We start from the raw sequence: 27,395 nt of genomic DNA on the forward strand, positions 1-27,395 counted from the left end.
TGTATAGATCAGTGAGATAGAATTGAAAGTCCAGAAAATCTGTGTATCTATGGTCAACTGACTTTTTCTTTTCTTTAAACAGGGGTGCCAGGATGATTCAATAGAGGGAAAATAGTCTTTTCAACAAACTGTGCTAGATCAAAAGATTGAATTTGCACCTTTATTTCACACTATATGCAAAAATTAATTCAAACAGGATTATAGACCTAAATGTCAGAGTTAAAACTATAAAACTCTTAAAGCAAGAGTAAATCTGCATGATCTTGGATTTGGCAATGAATTCTTAAACAGGACATCAAAAGCCCAAGCCACAGAACAAGACACATAAATTGGACTTAATCAAAATGAAGAACTTTTGTGTTTCAAAGAGCACTGTCAGAAAAGTATTAATAAAAAGACACCTCAGAGAATGGGAGAAAGCATTTGCATATTACTGATGTGATAAGGAAGTTGTATCAAGAGTACATGAAGAATAAAACTCAGTAGTGTTAAAAAAAATAAAAAACAGGCAAAGGATTTGAATACAGTTTCCTCCAAAGAATATAAACAAGTGGCTAAAAAGCACCTGAAAAAGTGCTGACCGTCATTAGTCATGCTGCTGCTGCTGCTGCTAAGTCACTTCAGTTGTGTCCAACTCTGTGCGACCCCATAGATGGCAGCCCACCAGGCTCCACCATCCCTGGGATTCTCCAGGCAGGAGTACTGGAGTGGGTTGCCATTTCCTTCTCCAGTGCTTGAGACTGAAAAGAGAAAGGGAAGTCGCTCAGTTGTGTCCTACTCTTCGTGACCCCATGGACTGCAGCCCACCAGGCTCCTCTGTCCATGGGAATTTCCAGGCAAGCGTACTGGAGTGGGTTGCCATTGCCTTCTCCGCATTAGTCATGAGGGGAATGCAAATCAAAACTACAGTGAGATACCACTTCACACTCACTAAGTTGGCTATAATGAATAAGATAATAACAAGAATTGGCAAGAACATGGAGAAATCTGCATCCTCATTTACTGCGTTTGGGTTTGGGAATGTAAAATGGTGTTGCCACTTGGGAACGAGTCTAGTAATTCCTCAATAGTTGAACATAGAGTTACCTTGTGACCTAGCAATGCACTCCTGAGTTTTAATATATACTCAAGATTAATGAAAACATGTCCACACAGAAACTTGTACTTTAATATTTGTAGCTCCAGTACTCTTGCCTGGAAAATCCCATGGACGGAGGAGCCTGGTGGGCTGCAGTCCATAGGGTTGCTAGGAGTCAGACATGACTGAGCGACTTCACTTTCACTTTTCACTTTTATGCATTGGAGAAGGAAATGGCAACCCACTCCAGTGCTTTTGCCTGGAGAATCCCAGGCACGGGGGAGCCTAATGGGCTGCCGTCTCTGGAGTCGCAGAGAGTTGGACATGACTGAAGTGACTTAGCAGCAGCAGCATTATAATAGCCAAAGGTGGACTACCATCAGCTGATGGATGGATTTTTTTAATGTGATCTATCCATACAAGATAATATTATTTGGATATAATATTAAATATATAGTCAATATAAGGAGTGAAGTACTAATTCATGCTGCAGGAAGTATTGCTACAGCGTGTATTGCTATCGAATGTATTGTAAACATTATTACAAGTGAAAGAAGCCAATTAACACAAGACCACATATTATATGGTTCTATTTATATGAAATATTTATCTCTGTAGTTAAATCTACAGAGATGGAAAGTAGATTAGCAGTTGCTTAGAGGGGGTATGACGGAGAAGGCAATGGCACCCCACTCCAGTACTCTTGCCTGGAAAATCCCATGGATGGAGGAGCCTGAATCGACTTAGCAGCAGCAGCAGCAGGGGGTATGAAAGTAGATTAGTGGTTGCTGAGGGGGTATCGGAGGATAGGAGGTAATAGCTTTAAAGGGCACAGTGTTTCTTTTCAGGATAAAGAAAATGTTCTAAAATTGCAGTGACAGTTGCGCAGTTCTGTAGTTATACTAAAACCCATTGAATTGCACGTGTTAAATGGGTGAATTATATTGTATATAAATTATATGATAAAGTTGTTATTTAAAAAAAACTGAAAGATAGCCCAGTGTTTAAAAACAATGCCCAGTTCAGTTAAAGAAATAAAAGAGGATAGATTTTTTTTAGAAACCGTGTACACTAATGCTTACTACAGTGTTATCCGTAATAGCCAAAATGGAGGCAACCCAGATATCCATCAACTAATCATCTAATGAACTGATTGATAAACAGGATGAAGTAAATCCATACAATGGAATGGTGTTTGACCATGAGAAGGAATGAAGTGCTAACATGTTCCATAACATGAGTGAACCTTAAGACATTTTGCTAAGGAAAGGAAGGCAGTTACATAAAGCCAAATCTGTATGATTCCATCTATATGAAATTCCTAGAATAGACAATCCATAGAGACAAAAAGTACACCAGTGTTCCAGGGACTGAGGGAGGAAGAACATGGGGAATGACTGCTAATAGGTATAAGGTTTTGGAGGGAGGTGATGAAAATATTCTGAAATTAGATAGTGGTGATAGCGTCACAATTCTTATGAATATACTAAAAGCCAATGAACTGTACACTTTAAAACATTAGTTTTTATATTTGAATTATACCTAAATCTATTATTTTTAAGAAACAGTGCTTACTTGTAATACTTTATGAGGGGTATTTCTTCATGTTCTGGTACTTTTTCCACAAAAGAACTTGTGGATTTTGGGGTTTTTTTCGAAGGAAGCATCTTTAAGAAGAGTCATTTATACTGGCTCTAGAATTGCATGTAATATGAGAACTTCCTTGTTCAGTAAGGTCAAGTATGCTATATCTTCCTTATCCACTATCCTCATGCTATGGAAAACATTATCTGCTACTTAATTAATTTAGGTTCATGTGCATTATAGACGTTGTACTCTTGCCATAGTGGATTACAGTTTCTGAAAATTTTCTTGTTCTTTAGAGAAAGTAATTTTTTTCCCCAGCTACTTATATTTAATATGCCAAAAACAGCTTTAAAAAATGTATTAACACTTGGAACATGGTGAATTTTCGGTTCTTTTTTTTTTTTAAACATTTTTATGTACAAATGCACAGCTGTAAAGGATTTGGTTAAATACTAAAAGAATGTAAATGATCTCTTTGTAACTTTGCTGTCTTTAAAAAGGAAATTAGCATCAATAATAGTTGATTTTATATATATATATATATATATATGTATATACACACACACACACACCATCAAGTGATGGGTTTATGTATATATGCAATCCATGGTGTTGCAGTCAGACACAATTTAGCGACTGAACAACAAATATATAAATCTAATTTTAAGAAAAGATGAACTATTGGTAGTTTCTAATTTACTACATATGATTTGTGAATGGAAGGAATATGAATTTAAAAAATTAATCTGTAAGCTGAATTATTAAAGGTTATCTGTTGTCAGTGTGTAACAGTGTTTGCAGTGTTAGGATGGTAGAATGTTTTTGAATACAGACTCTCTTCTGATAGAAGGGCATATCTTCACATGTTTTTTTTCAGTTACAGTATTTTTTCAGTCACATGTGAAAAATAGACTCAAGTGTTTTATATTTTCTTAAAATGGAAGATAGGGAGACTTTAGAACAAAAGCTCATAACTATTTCACTTTGAAAAATAAAAAAGCATGTACATACTTTAAGAAAACAACATGTTTTTCTAAATCTAGAGTGCTCATGAAAATGAGGATCCAGATGGTGAATTCAGGCACAATGTGTAATGCTGTAATTTTCCCTCCTAGTTAAAAGGCTGGCCACCGAGAACCTGCAATGCATGGTCAAAGCCTGCCAAGTGGGGTCAGGAGGAGAACCTGCCGCCCAGCTGACTTCTGTGTTTAGGTAAATGGAAAATATGCCAACTGGCAAGGGGACTGTTGCCGGCCATTTGACAGTCAACATGTTTTTTAAATAACTAATCATCCAAAACATAATGTGTTGCTACTTGTTTGTAGCGCCAATTCTTACATTTTTGGCAGTAGTTTTGCTGTGTTGTTTTATTAAAAAATTAAATTACTAGGGAGAAAGATGACTTTAAATTACCTGAGAATTTAGTAAGGAAGATGCTTGCATGTGTTTCGGAGGAAAAAGTGGAAAACGTGAGTCCTGGTGACAGGTATACAGGCTTTGGAGCTGATAAACGTGCTACTCAGCAGCCAGTGTGGACGTGCCTGTCACTGGTCTTCCTGTTCACTTTAGATGCCGTGAACACGCAAAGCTCCCTTCAGTGTAATTTGTGAAGCATAAGACTTTATATACAGATCTGTTGTTCCTTCATAAGAATAACTGCACCTTGGAGAACGTTTTCTGTTTTGTTTCTCTTTGCCTGCCTTGCACCGTGTAGAATCTTAAGCTTTCTGTTAAAGCAGTGCTTTTAAAATGTATCTTTCTCATAGTTTCTACCCGTTGACCTTCATTTCATGTATCTCTACCATAGCTCCACTGTGTTAGTTTGGGTCCATTTCCTTCATTCTGTGTGGGATTTTTGATTCCTCAGCTTGCTTTCTTATCATGTAGTTGGGACTTGTCAGTTGTTGACAGTTTATTTACAGAATATAAAAACTGTGATCTTTTGAAATAAATACTGGGTTATTCTTTATATATAATGTATAATTATATAAATATAATTCTTTATAAATTATATATTCTTCATATTTTATTCTTCTGTGGGTCTAAAGTCTCTTGTTCAGTTAAGGAATGTAAAAATTATTTAGAAGTAACTTGCTTTCCTCATAGAAGTACTGTTTGATTTAACTAGAGATAGGAATAATTAACTAAAAGATACACAGAATATCCAGGAAGCCGGACTCGTTTTCTGTTTGAGTCTCTTCTACACACTCTTACCCCCCAGATTGACCACATGCAAAGTGTGGCAGGAAGGTCCCTGGCGTTAGGTTTGTCCCTCTTAATTCTTCCTTTTGGGATTCCAACTCTTCCCTCTCCCTCTGAATGCCCTCACTCTGGTCATGGCTCACGCTGAAGCCATTTCTTTTCTGGTCATAGCTCACGCTGAAGCCATTTCTTTTCTTTATTTTCAAGTTTCCGTCTTTGTATGGCACCTTTCATAGATCCTTACGATAATCTTACATAAAGTGATTTTTCTTGCATTCAGTTTACAGCTTGTTGCTATATTTGGGCTAGATAGATACGAGCCCAAGTAATTGCCCCAAGAGTAGTTCTAAGTAACCTGTTTTACTTTCAGGCAGTTTATTGAAGATTATGGTATGAGATATGACTATCAGCTTTACAGCATTTTAGAAGCAGTAGCAGCACTGGACCAGCAGGTTGTCATCCACTTGGTTCCTGCCCTTACTCAGTCTCTGAAGGATTCAGAGCGGAAGTGGGGCCTTGGCAGAAATAGTGCACAGAGGTATGTTTGATTATTTGATTATATCCTTTTGGACAATGATTATGAAATCTAGATACATTTTCCTAGTAATGGCCTATTTTCCCATTTATAAAGATTTGGAGTCTGTTCCAGTGAATAGGGTTAGTGACTCCACTAGATAATATGCTTTTGGTCAAAAATAGATAGAAGCTCTTTTTTTTTTTTTTTTTTTTTGCCTTATAGGCTTATGACTGAATATAGTGCTGGACTATTTAGAGTAATGAAACATGGTGAGATAAGTCTGTATATCCCAGAGAGATTGTTTTAAAAGAGAAAAGACCCTGATGCTGGGAAGACTGAGGGCAGGAGAAGGGGGCGACAGAGGATGAGATGGTTGGATGGCATCACCGACTTTAATAGACATGAGTTTGAGCTAACTCTGGGAGACAGTGAAGGACAGGGAAGCCTGGAGTACGCAGTCCATGAGTTCACAGAGTCTGACACGATTCAGCGACTGAACAGCAGCAATAAACGTCTATCTCTCTCTTTTCTTTTGTCTTTACAGGGAAGCCTATAGCAAACTTTTGTCTCAGCTAGGACAAGTGGGACAAGATGAGATACAGAGACTGGAAAATGATCATGTTGAATCTATTTTGTGATTTCATCCTCAACATTAATTATAACTACCTAAAGCCACTTTGTACCATTTGACTCCTACTTTCATTAATTGTATAATGTTCTGTTAAAAATACTTTATAGGATCTTTTCCGTACATACCTGTAAGTATAAAGTATATAAATAAGAAAATAAAAGTTAATTAAATATGTTATAGAATCTTTGGAACTTGGTAAAACTGCATTCTGTTTTGAAGCGGTTTTAGTTAAACTAAAGAAACTTAAAGTTTTCCTCTCTGGGAGTGTTGTCTATGTAGGTTTGTACTGATTGATCCATGGGTGTGTTATTGTAGTGTGACTTTCTGCCTTGCAAGTAATTTATTTCTGTTTTTTGTTTCTTTACAAGTTATGTTTAATCATGACACTATTTCACATTACCTGGCTGCCCTATGCTGGTTTTGTTATTCGGTTGCTTTCTTGTTTGCTTGTTTTTATTGTTTTGTTTCTCTTGAGGAATGGTCAGGAGATAGGGCTGTGTCTTTGTTATCCTTTTTTATACTATGTTTGAGGCAAGTTAATAAAATTCTTTCAGAGTACACTTAACTCTGAGCAGTGAAACTGAATCTGGCTAAGGGATTATACAGATGTATATATAAATTTTTTCTGACTTGGGCTAAGGCAATGGCTCCCCACTCCAGTACTCTGCCTGGAAAATCCCGTGGATGGAGGAGCCTGGTAGGTTGCAGTCCATGGGGTTGCGAAGAGTCGGACAGGACTGAGCGACTTCACTTTCACTTCTCACTTTCATGCATTGGAGAAGGAAATGGCAACCCACTCCAGTGTTCTTGCCTGGAGAATCCCAGGGACGGGGGAGCCTGGTGGGCTGCCGTCTATGGGGTCGCAGAGTTGGACACGGCTGAAGCGACTTAGCAGCAGCAGCGGCGGCAGCAACAGTGTTTATACTTGAGGTCCAACAGTTGCCAGATGTTTTTCTATTCATCCTTTCTTTTGGAGTTGTCGTATCAAGAGGAGGATAAATAAGAGCCTTTAAAAAGAGAATAAATAATATTCTGGAAATTTTTTAAGGTTACAAATTAGCAGTTCTGAAAAGTCAGCCGAATTATCTACTTGCTCTTCAACTACAGCCTCTTATAAACTAGCATCTTACATATTTGCAGGGAACCAGCTTAGTTTCCTGTAGCAGTTCATTTCTCAACCCATTAACTATCTGAAATTTCAGATTTATTTTATTGGGTTGGGCATTGTCCTTGACTCCTTTTTCTAGTGAGCATTATTTGGTAAAAATAGTTTCAATCTTAGTGCTCAGAACCCACGTGGGTCTTAAACACAGCTCTACTTTGTGACCGTGAGCAGATTCTTAATCTTGTCTGAGCCTTAGTTTCTTCATGGAGAAAAATGAGTAATAATGCTTCTTGAAATTTCACAATGTTCTGGTAAGAATCAGTGGGATAACTGATTTATAATCATATAATTAAATGTATGTGAAAGTATTTGGTGACCTACATTCTGTTAGGCATACAGACATGATTACTGTATCTCATGCACAAAAGTAAAGAAACTTCTCACTTTTGTTCTTCTCCAATGGTATGTCCTAGATGAATGATTCTAAGTGTTTTCTTAATATCATGTTTGCTAACTTTGAAATAATTTGTTTTATTCTGGGGCCTCTAGTGTTTATCATGGTTTTACTATTCCTTCAGGAAAACATTTTCAGCCCTTTTCTGGCTCAAGTATCTTTTAAATGCACTGCAGTCAGGAAACTGTAGTTAGTTAATAGACCTTTCCTTATTGGAATTTGTGAAGTCTAAAGGACTTCATGACTTATAAATGGTCTATTTTACCCCTAAATAAACTAATTCAATAAATGGGATGAATAAAAGCCTCTTTAAGGTTACTTAAGACTTCATAGCCAGAGAAGGCAATGGCACCCCACTCCAGTACTCTTGCATGGAAAATCCCATGGATGGAGGAGCCTGGTAGGATGCGAAGAGTCGGACAGGACTGAGCGACTTCACTTTCACTTTTCACTTTCATGCATTGGAGAAGGAAATGGCAACCCACTCCAGTGTTCTTGCCTGGACAATCCCAGGGATGGGGGAGCCTGGTGGGCTGCTGTCTGTGGGGTCGCACAGAGTCAGACACAACTGAAGTGACTTAAAAGCAGCAGCAGCAGCAAGACTTCATAGCAATGAATTTCTTTTCATTGTAATAGTGACTTACTAATGATGTATTATTTTGCAAGTTTTAGCAGTTGAAATTTAAAATATTTAATGGAGTGCCTTTAAAGGGTTATTTATGTGTGTGTGTGTGTGTGTGTGTGTGTGTGTGTGTGTGTGTATTCTTCCCCAAGGGAAATTGATAAAGATGTCTTGGATAATCTTACTCTTAGCTTATGAAATCTTTTAAGGGTTAAGAAAATCTGTTACTGAATTGTTACTGAATACTGCATTAGGTATATGTACTTGTGTATATTAAGAATAAATTTATACATAAAACTCAGTAACAAGAAGTCTGTAACATGTATATGTAGATATATTTTTTTTAATTTGTGTATCGGTAAAATTTTAAAGAAACTGTTTTATTCATTGAAGAAAAAAGAAAATTTATGATTCAGTTCCATTTCTTAAAAATCTTCACTGACCCTTATTTCTATATTATCTCTTCCCATTCCCAGACTTAGAATGACCTTATAGTTGCTTCCTTAATGTTCTTTTTCCCCTAAAGTCCCTGCAGTATCTGATGTGACTGCTTCTACCATTGTTAAGGTAAGCCAGTCTCTTGTGGTCGAATCTGGAATGTGTTCTCATTTCCCTTGCGCTTTGGCACCTCTGTGACTTTGCATTCTCTTTTTTCTTCTCATCCCTTCCTCCACAGTACTGCTGCTTCCTACATGCACATTTTCCCTTCTTGTCCCTACTGGTAAGATCTGGCCCTTCACCCGCTCTGTCTCAACATTCTTCTGGTAGTGAACTGAGAAGACTAGCTAATAACTTTATCTTTCACATCTGTATCTAGTACTGCTTTTCCTCTAAACCTGTCTAGTTGGAGTCTCCTGGAATCTCAGGGCAACATGTCAAGCTGCCTTTGTCGCCTTCTTTTCCAGAGAAGGTGACACTGTCTTTGCCTTCATTTTCTACCCAGAGCATACACCACTTTCCCAGTTCACCTAACCTTGACGTTTCTTGGATTCTTGTTTCCCACTTCTCATCTGATCAGCTGTACAAGCTCTTGCTATTTTTTTCTTCTTGCCATCACATGCATCCAAATTTATTAGGCACTATAATCGGCTCCTTGTCTCCGGACTATTGAAATTTATTCTTCACATAGTTCTGACATTAATGTTCCTAGAAGACTACTTTCATCTGGTTACTTTTCTGCTCAAGGACCTCTATTTACGTCCCATTGTTAGTAAGCTGACATTGAAGCCCTTCTGTCAGAATTCCTGCCACCTGACACTACTTTCTCTTTCCAAACTCAACTGAAGCAGGAGAGTAGGCTGTCTTGGCTGCTTTCGCTGAATGACATGTTCATTCTACTCTGTGGACCTCATTCAGTTTGCCAGCTTAACACCATTTCTACAGAAACCCAACTTTAAGATCCTCAAATAGGAAAATTAAAATATACATGTTAGGCTTCCTTGGTGGTTCAGATGTTAAAGAATCTGCCTGCAATGCAAGAGACCTGGATTCCATCTGTGGGTTAGGAAGATTCCCTGGAGAAGGGAATGGCTACCCACCCCAGTATCCTTACCTGGAGAATTCCATGGACAAATGAGCCTGGCAGGCTACAGTCCATGGGGTTGCAAAGAGTCAGACACTTGTTGTTCAGTTGCTCAGTCATGTCCGATTCTTTGCGACCCCATGGACCGCAGCAGGCCAGGCTTCCCTGTCCTTCACCATCTCCCAGAATGGGCTCAAACTCACGTCCATTGAGTCGGTGATGCCATCCAGCTATCTCATCTTCTATCATCCCCTTCTCCTCCTGTCCTCAGTCTTTCCCAGCATCAGGGTCTCTTCCAACGAGTCAGCTCTTCACACTGAGTAGAGTGGCGTAGCACTGCACTGAGTAGCAATGAGTAGAGTCGGACGCTACTCAGTGACTAACACTTTCACTTTCTATACATAAGTATTCCAGTCAGTTTCTTTAAAACATCAGGTGGAGTGTAAAAGATGATTGAAGGACAACACGGTGATGAAAAGGACTTTTATTAGACACTCAGATTTGGTTTGATTTAAATTTCAATTGAACATTTAATTAGGTTTTCATAGGGGAGAAGATGACATGGGTATATTGTCTCTATACAAAATCATTCAGTATTCAGTGCATTTGTACTGGAAGAGTTTCACAGTATAAACTTTTACATTTTTCCTTATCCGTAGCAAATTTTATTTTCTTACTAAGCATACTTGATTTTTTTGTTTTTTGTGGTAAGTAAAAAAAAATTATTTGTGGTTTGTTAGGTGTGTGTTTTCACTACACATTGTTAGTTTTATCTTCTTCTGTGCTTTTTCACAAATCTTTAAAACTACTGTTTGTAACTAATTACATGGACTCCTTTGCATGTACATTCATAGAATCTTGGCAGTTTTTATTTTTAGGATTATATAATCATATACGAATTTGACAAGCTGTTACATATGGGAAAAACCTTTAAGAAAACTACTTTCTCTAAGTTCTACGCATCAACTTAACACTTTGTTTCAGAGATAAAAGGCAGATAGCATAGAAACTTCACCAAAAACCGTGTTATCTGTTCTAAACCACTGGTTTTTGATTCATACTCTTTTTTTACATAAACCTTATATCTTCCAAAGACTGATCTCCTGCTGCCTCCTCCTAGGGTTAAAAATATTGCATTGTCAGTCAAGTGGAGAGTATGTTAGTATAAATAACAGCCTCTGTTTGTGTAAAATGGTTGGGGAACTAGCAAAATAGTATATTCTTTCACATATTTGATGTAAGATATGAGATTTATATTTTGATTCTGTGATAAACTATATTGGTAAGTTTACCAAAACCAGTATCAAATGATTAGAACTGACCAACTTCTGCTTATTGAAGTTTTTGATGTGAAGATAGTTACCCAGCTCATTGCACTTGTGAATTATGCTTTTAGAAAAATTCCGGGCATTTTTATTTTATACACACGTTTTAAGTTATTTGTGTACAAAGTAATGAGATATAATAAAAATGTATATATTCAACTTACACTGCACTTGTGATTATTCAACTTCCTCTTTATGACAGATTGACTCTTTGAAAACCAAAATAAAAACGAACCATGTTACCTAGAGGAATATTTTTCATCTTACTTAGAGATTCATGTCTTTTCTGGCTTTTCCTCCTAGAGTAAGAACACTGCTAATATCTGTGTTACTGCTTTTTCTTTTTTAAAGTACAATCTTGAAATGTTATTTAAGTTTCATGGTTTTATGGAAATTGAAGTTAATAAATACAAATACAATATGGTCTTTGAAGAGTAAAATGGAAGCTGTATTACTGTAGAGTAGTTCACTATAATAGAAAACATGTATTTGAATAGTTTCAATGGACTTTGGTTTTTATGACCAACCATTGTTCCCTAGAATTTTTCTTATTAGCTCTTATGATTGGTAATTTGAGGGACAGGATCAAATTATAAGTGATCTGGATTTTTTCTTTGTGGGGAAGGGTTGCTGTACTTTGGATGCTATTCTTTGTTTATAATTATGTTTCTGAAAATTATGTAAAAATTTATATAAAAATTCTGACTTCAACTGTATAGTATTATTACTATTATACAGTTATTACTGAGTAATGCTATACAAGGAAAGGTTTGATAATATATACTGATTTGTTTTAAATGAATAGTTAGAGAAGTTTTCACAGAAATTAGAATAATCTCAGGCTGCCTTTCCATTTCAGTCAAGTTCACTTTTAGACCATTTCCCTTTTAATAATTGGGTAGAGAATCTGGGATTAAAAATAGATTGTTTTATAAGGTAAAATTCCTGGAGGGAAGAAATCTGTGTGTCAAGTTGATGTTTGAGTAAATCTGAAATAACTGTTTAGGTCCTTGTTGAAAAGATTTCTGAAATGTTGGGAGTCCACTTTCCTGACACTGTAAGTAAGGCATTTTTTAAAATTTAGATGGCTTATACTTTATAAAGAGACTCTGTTTTCCTTCTAAATATCAATTATCAATTTTTAGAACTGTACAACTACTCTAAGGTTTTTTGTCTAAACTTAAAATCTTTTCTTTTAAAATTTTACCACTCTTTTTCTTACCCTAGTCTCCCCTCCCCCTTAATCTGAACAGCCAAAAATTATGTTTATTTTTAATATATTGATATTTAATAACATGTAAAGTAAGTGTTTTAGGTATTATATAATATATAAAGTTAGTGATTTCTCTGTTTAGGATAAAAAATATTTTTATTCACTTCTGCTTACTAAAAGTGGCTACATGAACAAAATGACAGTTTCCTATAAGCCAAGGATTGCTGAATGCTTAAACTATACCAAGGAATAAAAGTGACATCTTCCTTTTAAGAAAGGTGACTTATTGTAACAAGATTAGAGAAAGGGGAAAAACTCACATTATAGTTGTGGAATTTATGTTCAAATACAATTATTGAGTTAATTTTTAAACTTTTTATAGACAAAGCAAATCCAAAAACTTAGCCTAAAAAAATTCTTATGCATTATTAAAAATGGTAGTAATATGTATTGGTGATGGAGAAGAATCCCACAAGTGCTCAAGATTGACATAACCTTTAACAAAGTGGAAAAACTTATATTAGAACTACTGATGCTAGGTTCAAATTTATGTCAAAGCACTTTATGATACCAAAATTAGTCCAACTAATTTTTCTTCGAGCTTTAAAATGTCACTTTTCACTAAATAGTCTTAATTTGAGGCAAGGGTTTGTACAAGTTTAGGAATCTTTGGCTTTGGTAAACTCCCTGTTTTCTAATTAGTATGTCTCTTCCACATGCTTTTCAGAATCATCTCATAGTATGTCTTCCAAGTTCTATCCAGTAATTTTTGAACTTCAAAAATAATCTCCTGGTTCAATTACAAAGTTCTAAAGACAGTAAAATACCTTGTAATTTGAGTGGTATTTTTGTTAGGCAAAGTACTTCAGAGTATTTGCCTAATCCTCACAACGTTCTTCTGAATTAATATGTAAATCAATAATTGCCCTCCTTAAAAAGTGAGAAAACTGAAGCACTGTAAAGTTAAGCCAAGGTCACAGAGCAACCAAGGTGAAAAATCTGGGTACTCCATCTGCTGTTCCAGTGTACTTCTGCTATTCATGTTACCTTGAATAAAATATGGCATTTAAAAATTTATGATGCCATAATGGTGAGTACTCTGCTTATACAGCAGTGTTGTATAATGTTGAATTTTTAACAGAAAAATTACAAACCCAGGGTTTAGTAAAGAGATTAAGTACTGATAATTTTTTGAAGATCACTGATGGCAGTACTTGTGAAATAAACTGCCTCACTAAGAGTGTAGTGTCCTGGACAGCACTGATTAGACAAGGTATATAAAGAATGCTTTAAAGACCCATAGACCATTCAGTCTGCCCTAAGCTAACACCACAATAAAAGTCATACATACTATATATTGACACACACAGAGAAGAGTGACAGGCGTTTTCAATAATGTGTATTTTAGAAAACTTCATTTTTTGCTTATGTTTATCTGAATATAATAAGATCTAGAAAACAGAACAAGGAAGCATTGAGCACTGAGTATTTTCATGCCCAGTAGCCAAAAGTCAGGCTTTTTTTCCTCCTGTTCATGGCGGTTATTAAGAAAGCACTGGCTTTTCAGACAGTGCCAATCCTGTGATGAGGCACTTGAAGAGTCTGAAGGTTAGGGCATGTGAAATACGGAGCGGGGAGGAAGCATGCTGCTATTCCATTGGAAGCAAAAGGGAGTCTAGGCCCATAGAATACTTCTTCTTTGCCTTCTCTACTTACATCCAGTACCTACAAAGGAAGGGAGAAATCTGTGTGTTAAAGGTGGTGGTTCAAAATAAAGCTGTGTACACATGAAAGAAAACTTGCAGTTAATTTCAATTATGCTGACATGACTGTATCTTATATATTGCTATTTTTCTCACAGTGTTGCACCAGAAATATATATTTAATTCCTGTAAAATACTATTCTACATATTTACGTGTATGTACATAGATGTTTGTTTATAATAATTTAGCCTTCAGAACAAGTGTTGAGATGTAGGCAGCTTTATCGTCCTTTAATAAAACTGCCTGAGACTGGTTAAGTAACTTGCCCAAACTAGTAAGCGTTGTTTGTATGCTGGCTTACAAATCCTCATCTGCAATGTGAAAACAACATTGACTTTGCAGCTTTGCTCTGAAAACTGGTGAGATCATCTCGCTCAGGGTCTGGCACAGAGAATATTATAGCTTCGTAGCAGGTTCAAGAAAATCAGTTGCTTCTGGAGATTTTCCCCCAGTTATTTCCTTGTTAAGCTGGAGTTTCATCTCTTTCCTTATATGGAAAAGAATCTTTGTTAGTCAGTGCCTGCTGTCACCTCACTGATTTCTGGTTTAATCTTAGTACTAGGAAGATTCTTTTATAAGACAAGCTGGCCATGTCATACTTGTCGAACCCATAAAACTAGCCCTCAATCATCTTATCCTCTCTTCATACGACCTGCCTCTAACTTCATTTAAAACTTTTCCTCCCTTGGGTTCTATGACCTTAAAAAAAAAAAAAAAAAGCGTGTCATTCATATTGTCCTGGTGTCAGCCACTTTGGTCCACTTCTTCCAGCCACATCCTAAATGCGGACATGCCCCGATATTCCAACCACAGACCCTGTGGTGCTCTTCAGTGGTCTCGTCCACTCTTACACCCACATCTGTCACCTAAGTGGATAATTCTTAAGCTTTTAATGCAGTAATGCATTATTTTAGATGAAAGGGGCCCTTGAGATTTGGGGATCCAAGCCCATAAAGACAGACATCAGTAAGGCCTAGAATAAAAGATCAGACTTACAGCTTTTTTTCCCCAAATGGACATTTAGCTGTCGATCCCCTTTACTGAACAATATGCCGTCACTACTAATTTTAGATGGCTCCAATACATGCTACACACAGATATTTGTTCTCTTTTGTTAATTTATGTATCTTCCTACTAGTAGCACATTTACAGTTACTTTGGGTAAGGGCATGTCTCTCTCATTCATTTTCAAGCATTTCTTGGTTATTCTTATATTCTTTCCTGGAGAAACTTCAAGATCAATTTGACAAGTAGTATTCCCCCACCTTGTGAATTTGACTAGCTGTGTGACTTACTCAAGGTCACATAGCTAGTAAGTGGTACAGCCAGTTTTTTGGCTCAGAGTTGTAACCCAAGAAAGAATAAGGATTTCATGCTGTTTGTGACATCCCCAACCCGACTGAATACATTTTTAGGACACAAAAGCTGAAGTCACCATCCAGAGAACTTCCATCTGGTTTCCTGGACCAAGAGAGACTGTGTATGGTAAGTGCATGTGTGCGTGCTCAGGCAGGTCCAACTCTGCAACCCCATGGACTGTAACCCCACCAGGCTCCTCTGTCCATGGGATTCACCAGGCAAGAATACTGGAGCGGGTTGCCATTTCCTACTCCAGGGGATCTTCCCAACCCAAGAACTGAACCCATGTCTCTTGCATCCCTGGTATTGGCAGGCAGATTCTTCACCACTACGCCACCTGGGAAGCCACTAAGCAGATGTAATTTATTTAATCTGTAAGACGGGGAAAACGAAGGGTTGGTGGTTTTTCTCCAAAACACTCCCTTGAAAGCTGGCAGAGAGAAGGCACTGGGGAGAAGGAGGTGCCAACTTGGCAGCATATCCTCCAGCCAAAAAGTAGTAATCATAAGTGAAGAGCAGTGGAGGTGATCTGACAGCACAGACTCACCACTTAGGCAGCTGCTCCTTTATGCTTGTCATCCACAGGATACCAGACTAGAGTCAAGCTCTGTGCCAGCTGCTTGCTTACACACCCACTGAATAAACAAGAGCACCTGACTCCTCAGGACTTAACATTTTCCATGAGTAAGTATTACTAACAAGTCCAAAGCTCAATCTTTATTAAGAGCATCTCAGCTTTACTCTTGTTTCAGTTGTCCTCATAATGGGTTAAACAGTTTGTGGTAAGTCACGTAGCAGGAAAGAAGATAAAAAAGTATGGTTTCTCAACATTTGACATGCTTCATCCCTGTGTGGCTGAATCCTGCAAATGATAGTTAAATAAAGTTTAATGAGAGTCCAGAAGGGTCAGTCTAATAGGTTATTGGCTGGTATTTTCAAGATGGAAGAAAAAAAGACGAGTCCTTCTGGATGTTAACAGACCAGTCTGTGAACTATTTAAGTGTGAATTTCACTAATCTTAGCCAGCCATGCCTTTAGAATCCAAAAATTCTACATATTTGTGACTTATAAAAAAAACTTAAACTTCTGATATTTTTAACATCTAAACTGTTTTCTCCACTCTTTCCTATACTTTTTTCCTTCACAGATCACATCTCAATTTATTCAACATTTTGGAGCTTAAAATTTTTTTTGTTTTGTTTGTTGTTTTTAATTTTTATTTCACATTGGAATATAGTTGAACAATGTTGATAGTTTCAGGTATATGACAAAGTGATTCAGTTACACATATATCTATCCTTTTTGAAATTCTTTTCCCATTTAGGTTGTTACAGAGTATTGAGCCATGTACCCTGTGATTTACAGTAGCTCCATGTTGGTATCGGTTTTAAACATAGTAGTATGTACATGTCAATCTCAAACTCCCAGTCTATCCCTCCCCCTTGATTCTTCCCCCATGGTTATCATAAATGTGTTCTCTAAATCTGTGAGTCTGTTTCTGTTTTGTAAATAAGTTCATTGTATCATTTTCTTTAGATTTTGCGTATGAATGGTATCATGATAACTTGACTTTCTCTAACTTCACTTTAGCATGATAATCTCCAGGTCCATCCGTGTTGTTACAAATGGCATTGTTTCATTCTTTTTAATGGCTGGGTAATATTCCATTGTATGTATGTACCACACCTTCTTTATCCATTCCTCTGTTGATAGACGTTTTAGATTAATTTCATGTCTTGGCTATTGCAACAGTTTTGCAATGAAAATTAAGGTGCACATATCCTTTGAAACATGGTTTTCTCCAGATACATGCCCAGGAGTTGGATTGCTGGATCATGTGGTAGCTCTATTTTTAGCATTTTAAGGAACCTCCATACTGTTCTCCATCGTGGTTGTACCGATTTACATTCCCAACAGTGTACGAGGGTTTCCTTTCCTCCACACTCTCCAGCATTTACTTTTTGTAGACTTTTTGATGATGGCCATTCTGACTGGTGTGAGGTGAAACTGTAGTTTTGATTTGCATTTCTCTAATTTTTGACGATGTTGAGTGTCTTCTCATGTGCCTCGTGGTCATCTGTGACAGATGACACAGATTTAGGTCTTCTCATTTTTTGTTTGGATTTTTCTGATACTTTTCTGACACATGAGATGTCTATAAATTTTGGAAATCCCTTGTCAAATGCACCATTTGCAAATATTTTTTCCCATTCTGTGAGTTGTCTTTTGCTGATTTTTTTTATAGTTTCCTTTGCTGTCTAAAAGCTTTTAAGTCCCATCTGTTTATTTTTGTTTTTATTTCCATTATTCTAGGAGACAGATCAAAAAAGATACTGCTGCAATTTCTATCAAAGAGTGTTCTGCCTATGTTTTCCTGTAGGAGTTGTACAGTATTGGGTCTTGTATTTATGTCTTTAATCCATTTTATTTTTGTGTATTGTGTTAAAAACTGTAATTTAACTTTTCCCATCACTTTTTATTGAAGAAACTGTGTTTTCTCCATTGTATATATAGTCTTGCTTCCTTTCTTGTAGATTAATTGGTGTGTAATTGACCATGGGGCTTTCTATCCTGTTCTTTTGACTTAAATTTCTGTTTTCCTGCCAGTACCATACTGTTTGATGACTGTAGCTTTGTAGTACTGTCTGAAGGTCAGGGAACCTCTTTCCTCCAACTCTGCATTTCTTTCTCAAGATTGATTTGGCTATTTGGGGTCTTTTGTCCTTCCATATAAATTTAAAAAAATTTTTTGTTCCAGTTCTGTGAAAAATACTGTTGGTAATTTGATCGATCTGTTGATTGTCTTGGGTATTATTGGTCATTTTATTAATAACTATATTGATTTCTTCCAATTCAAAGATACTGTATATCTTCTGTTTGTATCATCTTTAATTTATCAGCATCTAACAGTTTTCAGAGTCCTGGTCTTTTGCTTCCTTAGATTTATTCCTAAGTATCTTATTCTTTTTGATGCAATGGGATTATTTTAATTTCTCTTTCTGATCTTTCATTGTTAGTGTATAGAAATGCAACAGATTTCCTTGCATTTATTTTGTATCTTGCAATTTTACCAAATTCATTAGCAAGCTTTAGTAGTTTTCTGGTAGCATCTTTAGGATTTTCTATATATAGTATCATGTCATCTGCAAACAGTGACAGTTTCATTCCCTCTTTGCCAATTTGGATTCCCTTTATTTCTCTTTGGATTACCATGGCTATAACTTCTACAGCTACGTTTAATAAAGTGGTATGAGAAGACATCCTTGTCTTTTTCCTGATCTTAGAGGAAATGTTTTCAGCTTTTCACTGTTGATTATGATGTTAGCTGTAGGTCTATCACATATGGCCTTTAATTATTTTAGGTAGACTCCCTCTATGCCTACTTTCTGGAGAGTTTTTTAATTGTAAATGGGTGTTGAATTTTATCAGAAGCTTTCCCTGCATCTATTGAGATGATCATATGGGTTTTATTCTTCAGTTTGTAGGTGTGGTATATCACAGACTGATCTGCAGATACCAAAAAATCTTTGCATCCCTGAGATAAACCCCATTTAATCATGGTGTATGAGCCCTTTAATGTATTGTTGCTATGTTTTGTTGAGGGTTTTTACATCTATGTTCACATCAGTGATATTGGCCTGTAATTGTTTTTTTGGTGCATTTCCAATATCTTGCACTTGTGCTCTCCTCACACTTGCTGATTTTGATACCATATTTGTGTGCAGATGGTTTCCTACCTTCACTGTATGTTTGTCTTTACCAGTGAGCTTTCCCATTCGTAATTTTGTTTCTAGTCATGGCCTTTTTTTTTTCCACCTGGAGAAGTTCCTTTAGTATCTGTTGCAAAGCCAGTCTGGTGGTGCTGAATTCTCTTAGCTTCTGCTTGTCTGTAAAGCTTTTGGTTTCTTGTCAAATCTCCAGGAGAGCCTTGCTGAGTAGGTTGTAGGTTCTTCCCATTCATCAGTTTAAATGTACTGTGCCACACTCCCTTCTTACCTACAGAGAAATCCGTTGATAACCTTATGGGAGTTTCCTTGTACATTATTTTTTCCCTTATTGCTTTTAGCATTTTTTCTTTGCCTTTAATTTCTGTCAGTTTATTACTGTCTCAGCATGTTCCTCCTCGAATTTAACCTTCCTGGGACTCTGTGCTTCCTGGACTTAAGTAACTGTTTCCTTCCCCATGTTAGGGAAGTTTTTAGCTATTTTCTCTTCAAAGATTTCCTCAGGTCCTTTCTCTCTCTCTCTTCTTCTGGGACCCCTATAATGCAAATGTTAGTGCATTTACTATTGTTCAGAGGCCTCTTAGACTATCCGTATTTCTTTTCATTCTTTATTCTGTTCCGCAGCAGTGATTTACACCATTCTGACTTCACAGCCACACAGCCCCAACCCCCATGCAGGAGAGCCTCCAATATTAGCAGGCAAGTCTGGCCTAGTCTCATACAAGGACAATGACTCTCTTTCCTGAGTTCTGGTACACACAAGACTCTGTGAGTGCCCTCCATGAATGGAATTTGTTTCCCCCAGTCCTGTGAAATTCCTGTAACTAAACTACACTGGCCTTCAAAGCCAGATTCTCTGGGGGCTCGCCCTGTTGCCAGACCCCCAGGCTGGCAGCCCGATGTGGGGCTCAGAACTTTTACTCCTGCGGGAGAACTTCTGTGATATAATTAGTTTTTGGTTTGTGGGTTGCCCACCCAGCATGTATGGGATTGAACTTTATCACAGTTGACCCCTCCCACCATCTTGTGGATGTAGGGTACCTTTTTGGTAGCTTCCAGCATTTGCCAGTGGTTGTTCAGCAGTTAGTTGTGATTTTGGTATTTCCATAGAAGAGGTCAGCTTGCGTCCTCTACTCCACCGTCTTGTCTTGTCTCCTGTGATTTTCAGCCTGGTGGTATGTACTCAGGAATTTCTACTCTCTAGTCAGTATCTTCCCATAAATACTATTTCAGTCTCTCATTATCTTACTTCTCTGCTGGATATTCTTCCAGAAAGTAGTAAGGAAATGGCTTGAACATGTAGGTAGTCTCTTCAACCATCAACATATTTACTGTTAATGAACCAAAGTAAACAGTTCTGTAGTTGAAGAGCCTAAGCTACTCCATCTTATAAAAGAGCTCCATTTTGCAAAGGTACTGGGCAAACAGACTTAGACTTTGGATAGTGCCTAAACTTGCCCCACTGTGCACGAGCCAATCAGCCCTTAGGTTAAACCTCCTGACTTTAAATTCAAGAATTTGTGATTTACCTTGGAAGTAATGATTTACCTTGGAAGTAATGAGTTACATTTGTGATTTACCTTGGAAGTAATGATTTACCGTGGAAGTAAAAAAAAAACAATCAGAAATCCACACACAACCCTATAGAAGAGGGTAACCAATCAGTAGTCCTTCAGCCTGAACACCCCCTTTGTTACCCTTTCACCTGAATATTCCCTATATAAGCAGTGTAACCCAAAACTCGGGGTTCCTCTCCTTAGCCCCTGCATCGGTAATGGTGGGAGCCCCAGCTCAAACTTCGTAATAAAAACTCTCTTGCTTTTGCATTGGATACCGGCTCCCTGGTGGTCACTGGGAGATTTCGCGATTTGGGCATAACATAGTCACCCCCAAAAATAAATACTTGAGACTGTACAGCCATGGTTAAGAATGAATGATAATGTAACCCATAATCAGCTGTCAGTAGCTAAAATCGAAGATATGTAATGAGTCTGTTATCCATGAAGACTTAACATTCCAAGCCTCTCTTTAAATGACAATTCATATGCTTATATGAACTTATTATCTACAAACAATAAAGGCTCTTAAAAGCCTTTAAGTTTATCTGTGCTTTGTGGGACTAACATGCTAGCCAAGGAAATAAACACAGCTTTTGCAAATGATTGGTTGATGTGGTACTTCAAAGTGACTATGGGAATACAGAACTACCCAAATGCTTATTTTTTTAAAGAAACAGATACATTAGGATCTTTTATTGTCCAATCTCAAGAGATGAAATTTATTCCATTAACACAAGCTTTAATTAAAACTTATTTGATTAAAATGTATGAATTGCCTCTTTCAGAATTACCTTAATCCTGAGGCTACTCTAGAATATCCTCAGTGGCTTATACACATGTACTCCTTCATCTTTTTGAAAACAGATTTGTTTGGGAACAGTCAGATGTAATGAGGGGTTAATTAGTGTACATGACTAGTATGTACTGTACTTTGTCCCTTGTGCACTGTAGGTAGGGAAGGCATGTAAATTGGTGTAGCTTTGTTCTTGTTCAGTTGCTAAGTGGTATCTGACTCTTTGCAACCCCACGGACTTTAGCACACAAGGCTTCCCAGTTGTTCACTATCTCCCGGAGTTTGTTCAAACTCATGTCCATTTAGTTGGTGATTCTATCTAACCATCTCCTACCACCTCCTTCTCCTTTTGCCTTCAATCTTTCCCAGCATCAGGGTCTCTTCCAATGAGTTGGTTCTTCATATCAGGTTGCCAAAGTATTGGACCTTCAGCATCAGTCTTTTCAATGAATATTCAGGGTTGATTTCCTTTAGGATTGAGTGCTTTGATCTCCTTGCTGTCCAAGAGACTCTCAAGAGTCTTCTCCGGCACCACAGTTTGAAAGCATCAATTCTCTGGCACTCAGCCTTCTTTATGGTACAACTCTCAAATCTATACATGACTACTAGAAAAACCATACCTTTGACTAGGGGGATCACTATTGGCAAAGTGATGCTTTTTGATATGCTGTCTAGGTTGGTCATAGTTTTTCTTCCAAGGAGCAAACGTCTTTTAATTTCATGGCTGCAGTTTCCATCAGCAGTGATTTCAGAGCCCAAGAAAATAAAGTCTGTCACTGTTTCCATTATTTCCCCATCTATTCCCCATGAAGTGATGGGACTGGATGCCATGATTTTTGTTTTTTGAATGTTGAGTTTCAAGCCAGCTTTTTCACTCTCCTCTTTCACCCTCATCAAGAGGCTCTTCAGTTCCTCTTCACTTTCTGCCATTAGAGTGGTATCATATGCATATCTGAGGTTGTTGATACTTCTCCCAACAATCTTGATTCCAGCTTGTGATTCATCTAGCCTGGCATTTCTCATGATATACTCTGCATATAAGCTAAATAAGCAGGGTGACAATATATAGCCCTGATACACTCCTTTGCCACTTTGGAACCAGTCCTTTGTTGCATGTCCGGTTCTAACTGTTGCTTCTTGGCCTGCACACAGGTTTCTCAGAAGACAGGGAAGGTCGTCTGGTAGGTATTCCCATTCTTGAAGAATTTTCCAGTTTGTTGTGATCCACACATTCTAAGGCTTTAGCATATTCAGTGAAACAGATGTCTTTCTGGAATTCCCTTGCTTTCTCTATGATCCAGCGAATGTTGGCAATTTGATTTCTGGTTCCTCTGCCTTTTCTAAACCCAGCTTATACATCTGGAAATTCTCAGTTCACAAACTGCTGAAGCCTAGCTTGAAGGATTTTGAACATAACCATACTAGCTAGCATATGAAATGAGCACAACTGTCTGGTAGTTTAAACATTTTAGGGACTGCCCTTCTTTGGAATTGGAGTGAAAACTGACAAATTTGCTGACATTAAGTGTAGCACTTTACCAGCATCATCTTCTAGGATTTAAATAGCTTGGCTGGAATTCCATCACCTTCATCCACTAGCTTTGTAATGCTTTCCAGTAATAATGCAGCTACTATTGGAAAAAAGTATGACGTTTCCACAAAAAGTTAAAAATACCTTATGATATAGTAACTCCACTTCTGGGTATTTATGCAAAGAAAACAAAATCAGTATCATGAAGAGACATCTGTACCATGTTCACTACAGCATTATATATAATAGCCAGGACATGGAAATAACCTAAGTGTCCACTTATGGATGAATGGATAAAGAAGATGTGAGATAGATATCTATCTACACACACACACACAAACATAGATAGATAGATAGATAGATAGATAGATAGATAGATAGATAGATAGATAGATAGATAGGAGACATTAAAATAGGAAGTCGTTCTTTTGCAACAACATATATGCACCTTGAGGGCATCATTAGTCTAGGTAATGGGTTGGCCAAAAAGGTTGTTCAGGTTTTTCTGTACCATCTTATGGAAAAACCCAAGCGAGCTTTCTGGTCACTCCAAAAAGAAAAATACATCAGAAAGAGACAAAACTCTATGATCTCACTTATATGTGGAATAAAAAAAAAAATTGAACTCACAGAAAGCAAAGACAGATTGGTGGTCGCAAGAGGCAAGCAGTGGGGAGTGACAAAAATGGGTGAGGCAGCCAAAAGATACCTCAAAAAAGTGATAAGAATAAGTTCAGGGATACAATGTCCTGAATGTTGACTATACTATATTGCATATTTGAAGCTGGCTAAGGAAGTAAATCTTAAAAGTTCTCGTAAGAAAAAAGTACAGATGTGCAACTATGTGAGGTAATGGATGTTCAATTTACTGTAGTGATTACTTAGCAATGTATAGGTATATAAAATTATGTCATATACCTTAAACTAACACACTGCATTCCCTCTGTTAGATCAGAAACTACATCCATCAAGACAAGCCTGTTCAATATTCATTTCTATGCTACCTTTGCTGACTTAAAACTACTTATCTATATCAACAGTAGAAATAAGTTAAAATCCCCAGACAAATCTTGGGCAAGACAGATCAAGAATGGAAAGAAAGAAAAAAAAAAAGCAATATTATGAATGTAAAGTAGAATATAACCAACTCAATATCTATATACTAACATTTTTGAAAACTTAGAAAACATGGGAAAGTTTCTTGAAAAAAGATACATACCTTATGAGATGTGAAGAAGAAATTAAAAGCTCAAATAGTCCTGCAACTATTAAAGACATTGAAGCATCTGTTTAAAATCTTCCCACAAAGATGAGGTTAGATATTATGAATAGTTATAATGATATATTTTTCTGGAGATCAGGGAAAGGTCAGGGCTAATACATGTCAATATGTTATCAGAGAACTCAAAGTAGAAAAACAGCTCTGGTAAGAATTGTAAAAAAAAAAAACAACAATAAATAACACCATCTTGACTATACATATCAACAGCCATTGCTGTTCTGAACACCCCAGCTAGCAGCTTGCCCAGTCTGGGCTGCTCACATGTTCATGTGCCAAGGATACTCTGGGCGCAGAGGTTCCCCATTCAGACCAATCACAAAACACTACTACTCACTTCTGCTAGGAAAGAACACCATTATAGGGGGCATTTGTTAAATGAACAAATTGGAATATACAGAAAATAAGTTTTGCCGATGTGAAAGTACTGTTACCAAGATTTCAGCAGGTTTTGGTTTATAAAAAAGGGAAAGTCATTCCACTTCCCCCACTTCCTGTATATATTATATATACTGTTAAAGCTCATTCCCATCTTTATTTTCAACAGGACTCGATCATTAGATATCATTTTTAGGATGCAGAATGAAGTTTAGTGACTGAACTAGCTGCACAGAGGAGCGCAATCTTCTTTCTACGTGTAAATATTCTCCTTCTTCAATTCAGCACTGCAAAAAATAACCTCATTGAACCACTTGAATGAACTTCAAAAGGGGACTTCAACCACTCACCTGGATACAAGCCAGAGGCTCATTTGTCCAAATCGAATATCCACCAACTAAGTATATTCTCTCATTATGGACAGCAACTCCAGATTCATTTTGGCCTAAAGTAAAGAGAATTGAATAAAAGAGGAAAAATAAATCTATTTCCTTGCATGTCTTAATTAACCCTTTTGCCACTGAGGGCTAGTTTTCCCCTGTGGCACAGGTGTATACTCCACGGGATTTTTGCCGCAACTAATCCCTGCCCTCCAGGTCTCAGAGGGAAGAATTAACCACTCTCAGAGAATGAATCTGTGTTGGGTCAGAACCGAGTTATAACACTTAATAGCCAGTCAAATTAGTAAAGACAGCATTAAAGACAGCAATAATAAGCCGTATAGAAGAGTTTCATACCATGTTGTATGCCATTAATTAATACTAATGGAAATAAAGTATATTTTAGGAATGCAAAACACCTCTTGTTCTACTGAATACAAATACTTTTAAGGCAAGTGCTTACATCTGTAACAGCTGCAACCCCAAGGAGCAAATAAAACAGAGCCATGCCCCTAGCATGCCCCAAATGAAGACAAATGACAGAAAAAGACTGATAGTTACTACCTTCCTTTTCCTTTACATACTCAACAGTTTTAAGACTATATTAAAGTTCCTGAGCCGAGACCAGCCTGGGTAGTCCCTAGATATAGACACGCCAAAATGATGAAAGGTTCCTCTTCCATTAAAAAAAAAAAAAAAGAATAACTCACTACTATATATTCTTCCCTGGAGGCCATCAGAGAGTGAGACAGTCTCTTCTTATTGATGGGCTAACACAGAATTGACTCTGGTAATAAATAAGCTGGATCCTACAGCAGACAGAATCACAGATCAAGGGACCAAGGGGCTAAGGTACCACTACAGGAACTTAGAGTTAAGTGCTTGTAGGTGGGCTTCAGATCATTTTTCAGAAAAACAGGAGCTCAGTATAAAGCATCTAAACTTCTCCCAACAGTTATCCCCCCAAGGTGACCTCCTTAGCAGTGGCTGTAAGTTACTGAGTGCCCACTCAGCATACTAAAATGCCTTCAGGCCATAGTCCTGCCCACCATTTGAGTCTGTGATCATAATAATGGAAGGGACGGGATCTTAATAATGCAAGCCAAGAAGGGAGGAAGTTTTCAACTTCATAAAGAAACATCAGGGCTAGGCTGTTTGCTGCTTTCTTTTCATTTGCTTTGCGATGAGGATGGTCCCTACCTAGTGCTGCTCATGGTGATGGCTGGATAGGTCTGTGTGGTCAGAAGTGCTGCTAAACCTCTACGCATAGAACATCTCCAGCATTTTCTCTTTAGGAAAATATAGGCAAAAAACAATATCTGACAGTGATAAACAGTGAAGACCATTCTCCTGAACTCATAAGAAATAAGACTAAAAGTGAGAAGAGAAAAATTAATTGCTCCTTTAGAGTCATTAACTCTTTTAGCACCTGATCCCACCTACTTATACCAGTGTTCCTGCATGAATATTGATTGACAATAACGGACCTGACATGCCTCTCTCGACAATGCGAGAACACACACAAAGGTAAGCACAGGCCCTGAGAAACTGGATGCTCAGCCAGTGGACTGAGTCAGAGATAAACAATGTTCACCTTTTGTAATAAAACCAAGTTGTTCTACTATCATGCATTTAATATTTACAGCTGCCCTCAAGATGTCTAAGAAAACAAGTTTGTCAACTTCCTGAATCTCTTCTTTCTCTTGATTTACTTAATCAAAGGTACTTGCCAGTCAACAGGTTAAAACTGCAGCGCGTCCACTGGTCAGTGTCTATGTTGTAGGAATCTATATGCCGCACGAGGATCCGGTCATTATTGTAATCCAGGTCATTGCCTCCAAGAACATATAGCTTCCTTTGAACAGCAGCCATGGAATGGTAGACCCGCCTCTGCAGCATAGGACTACGGCTTATCCACTTATTCTGAAAAAAAAAAAAAAAAGAAATGCAGGTGAACTGTTAACTGGAGATGTCCATGGCAGAAAACAGCAGAGCCTCATTAGTAGTTGTTGTTGGACCACATTCTATTTAAATATTGTTTACTTAGTTTGAAAGGAATGGGTGTCTTACCTGAGAACAAGTGCAGAAGATCCCACATGTTCTAACTCTGTTTTGCAACTTACATAAGGCATTTTCTCTTATTTGGGTTGTCTTTTATAGGGCATTTTGCATTTGTAAGAGGAGCATATGAGAATTTAGAAGTTTTCATGATAGTTATCTCCCAGTTGAGAGAACATTCTCCTACAAATGACTTAGGAGTGCACATGTATAGGTATTTGTGTACAGTGGTGTAATGATAACAGGCTCTGGATCCAGGATACCGAGTTTATCATTTCTGTGTGAGCTTGGCAATTTACTTAACCTGTCTGTG

At 37.4% G+C, this 27,395-nt stretch overlaps 2 protein-coding genes across 16 annotated transcripts in view; one reads left to right on the forward strand and one right to left on the reverse strand.

Annotated features, from left to right (window-relative positions):
• MMS22L (MMS22 like, DNA repair protein) overlaps window positions 1–8,497 on the forward strand; it is a 124,173-nt gene extending 115,676 nt beyond the window's left edge. For all 7 annotated transcript variants that reach the window (XM_060419226.1, XM_012182737.5, XM_042253387.2 and 4 more), the window contains 3 exons: window positions 3,781–3,877; window positions 5,238–5,405; window positions 5,929–8,497. In XM_060419226.1, coding sequence (XP_060275209.1) covers window positions 3,781–3,877; window positions 5,238–5,405; window positions 5,929–6,022 — 359 coding nt within the window. In that variant the 3' untranslated portion in view covers window positions 6,023–8,497. The remainder of the gene's footprint in view (window positions 1–3,780; window positions 3,878–5,237; window positions 5,406–5,928) is intronic.
• A 1,690-nt stretch (window positions 8,498–10,187) lies between these two features.
• Window positions 10,188–27,395, reverse strand: part of KLHL32 (kelch like family member 32) — a 219,816-nt gene continuing 202,608 nt past the window's right edge. For all 9 annotated transcript variants that reach the window (XM_060419229.1, XM_042253392.2, XM_012182743.5 and 6 more), the window contains 3 exons: window positions 26,755–26,947; window positions 24,995–25,089; window positions 10,188–13,981 (listed from right to left, as the gene is read on the reverse strand). In XM_060419229.1, coding sequence (XP_060275212.1) covers window positions 13,820–13,981; window positions 24,995–25,089; window positions 26,755–26,947 — 450 coding nt within the window. In that variant the 3' untranslated portion in view covers window positions 10,188–13,819. The remainder of the gene's footprint in view (window positions 13,982–24,994; window positions 25,090–26,754; window positions 26,948–27,395) is intronic.

This window comes from Ovis aries, chromosome 8 (genome assembly GCF_016772045.2).
Source record: "Ovis aries strain OAR_USU_Benz2616 breed Rambouillet chromosome 8, ARS-UI_Ramb_v3.0, whole genome shotgun sequence".
Classification (NCBI taxonomy): Eukaryota; Metazoa; Chordata; class Mammalia; order Artiodactyla; family Bovidae; genus Ovis; species Ovis aries.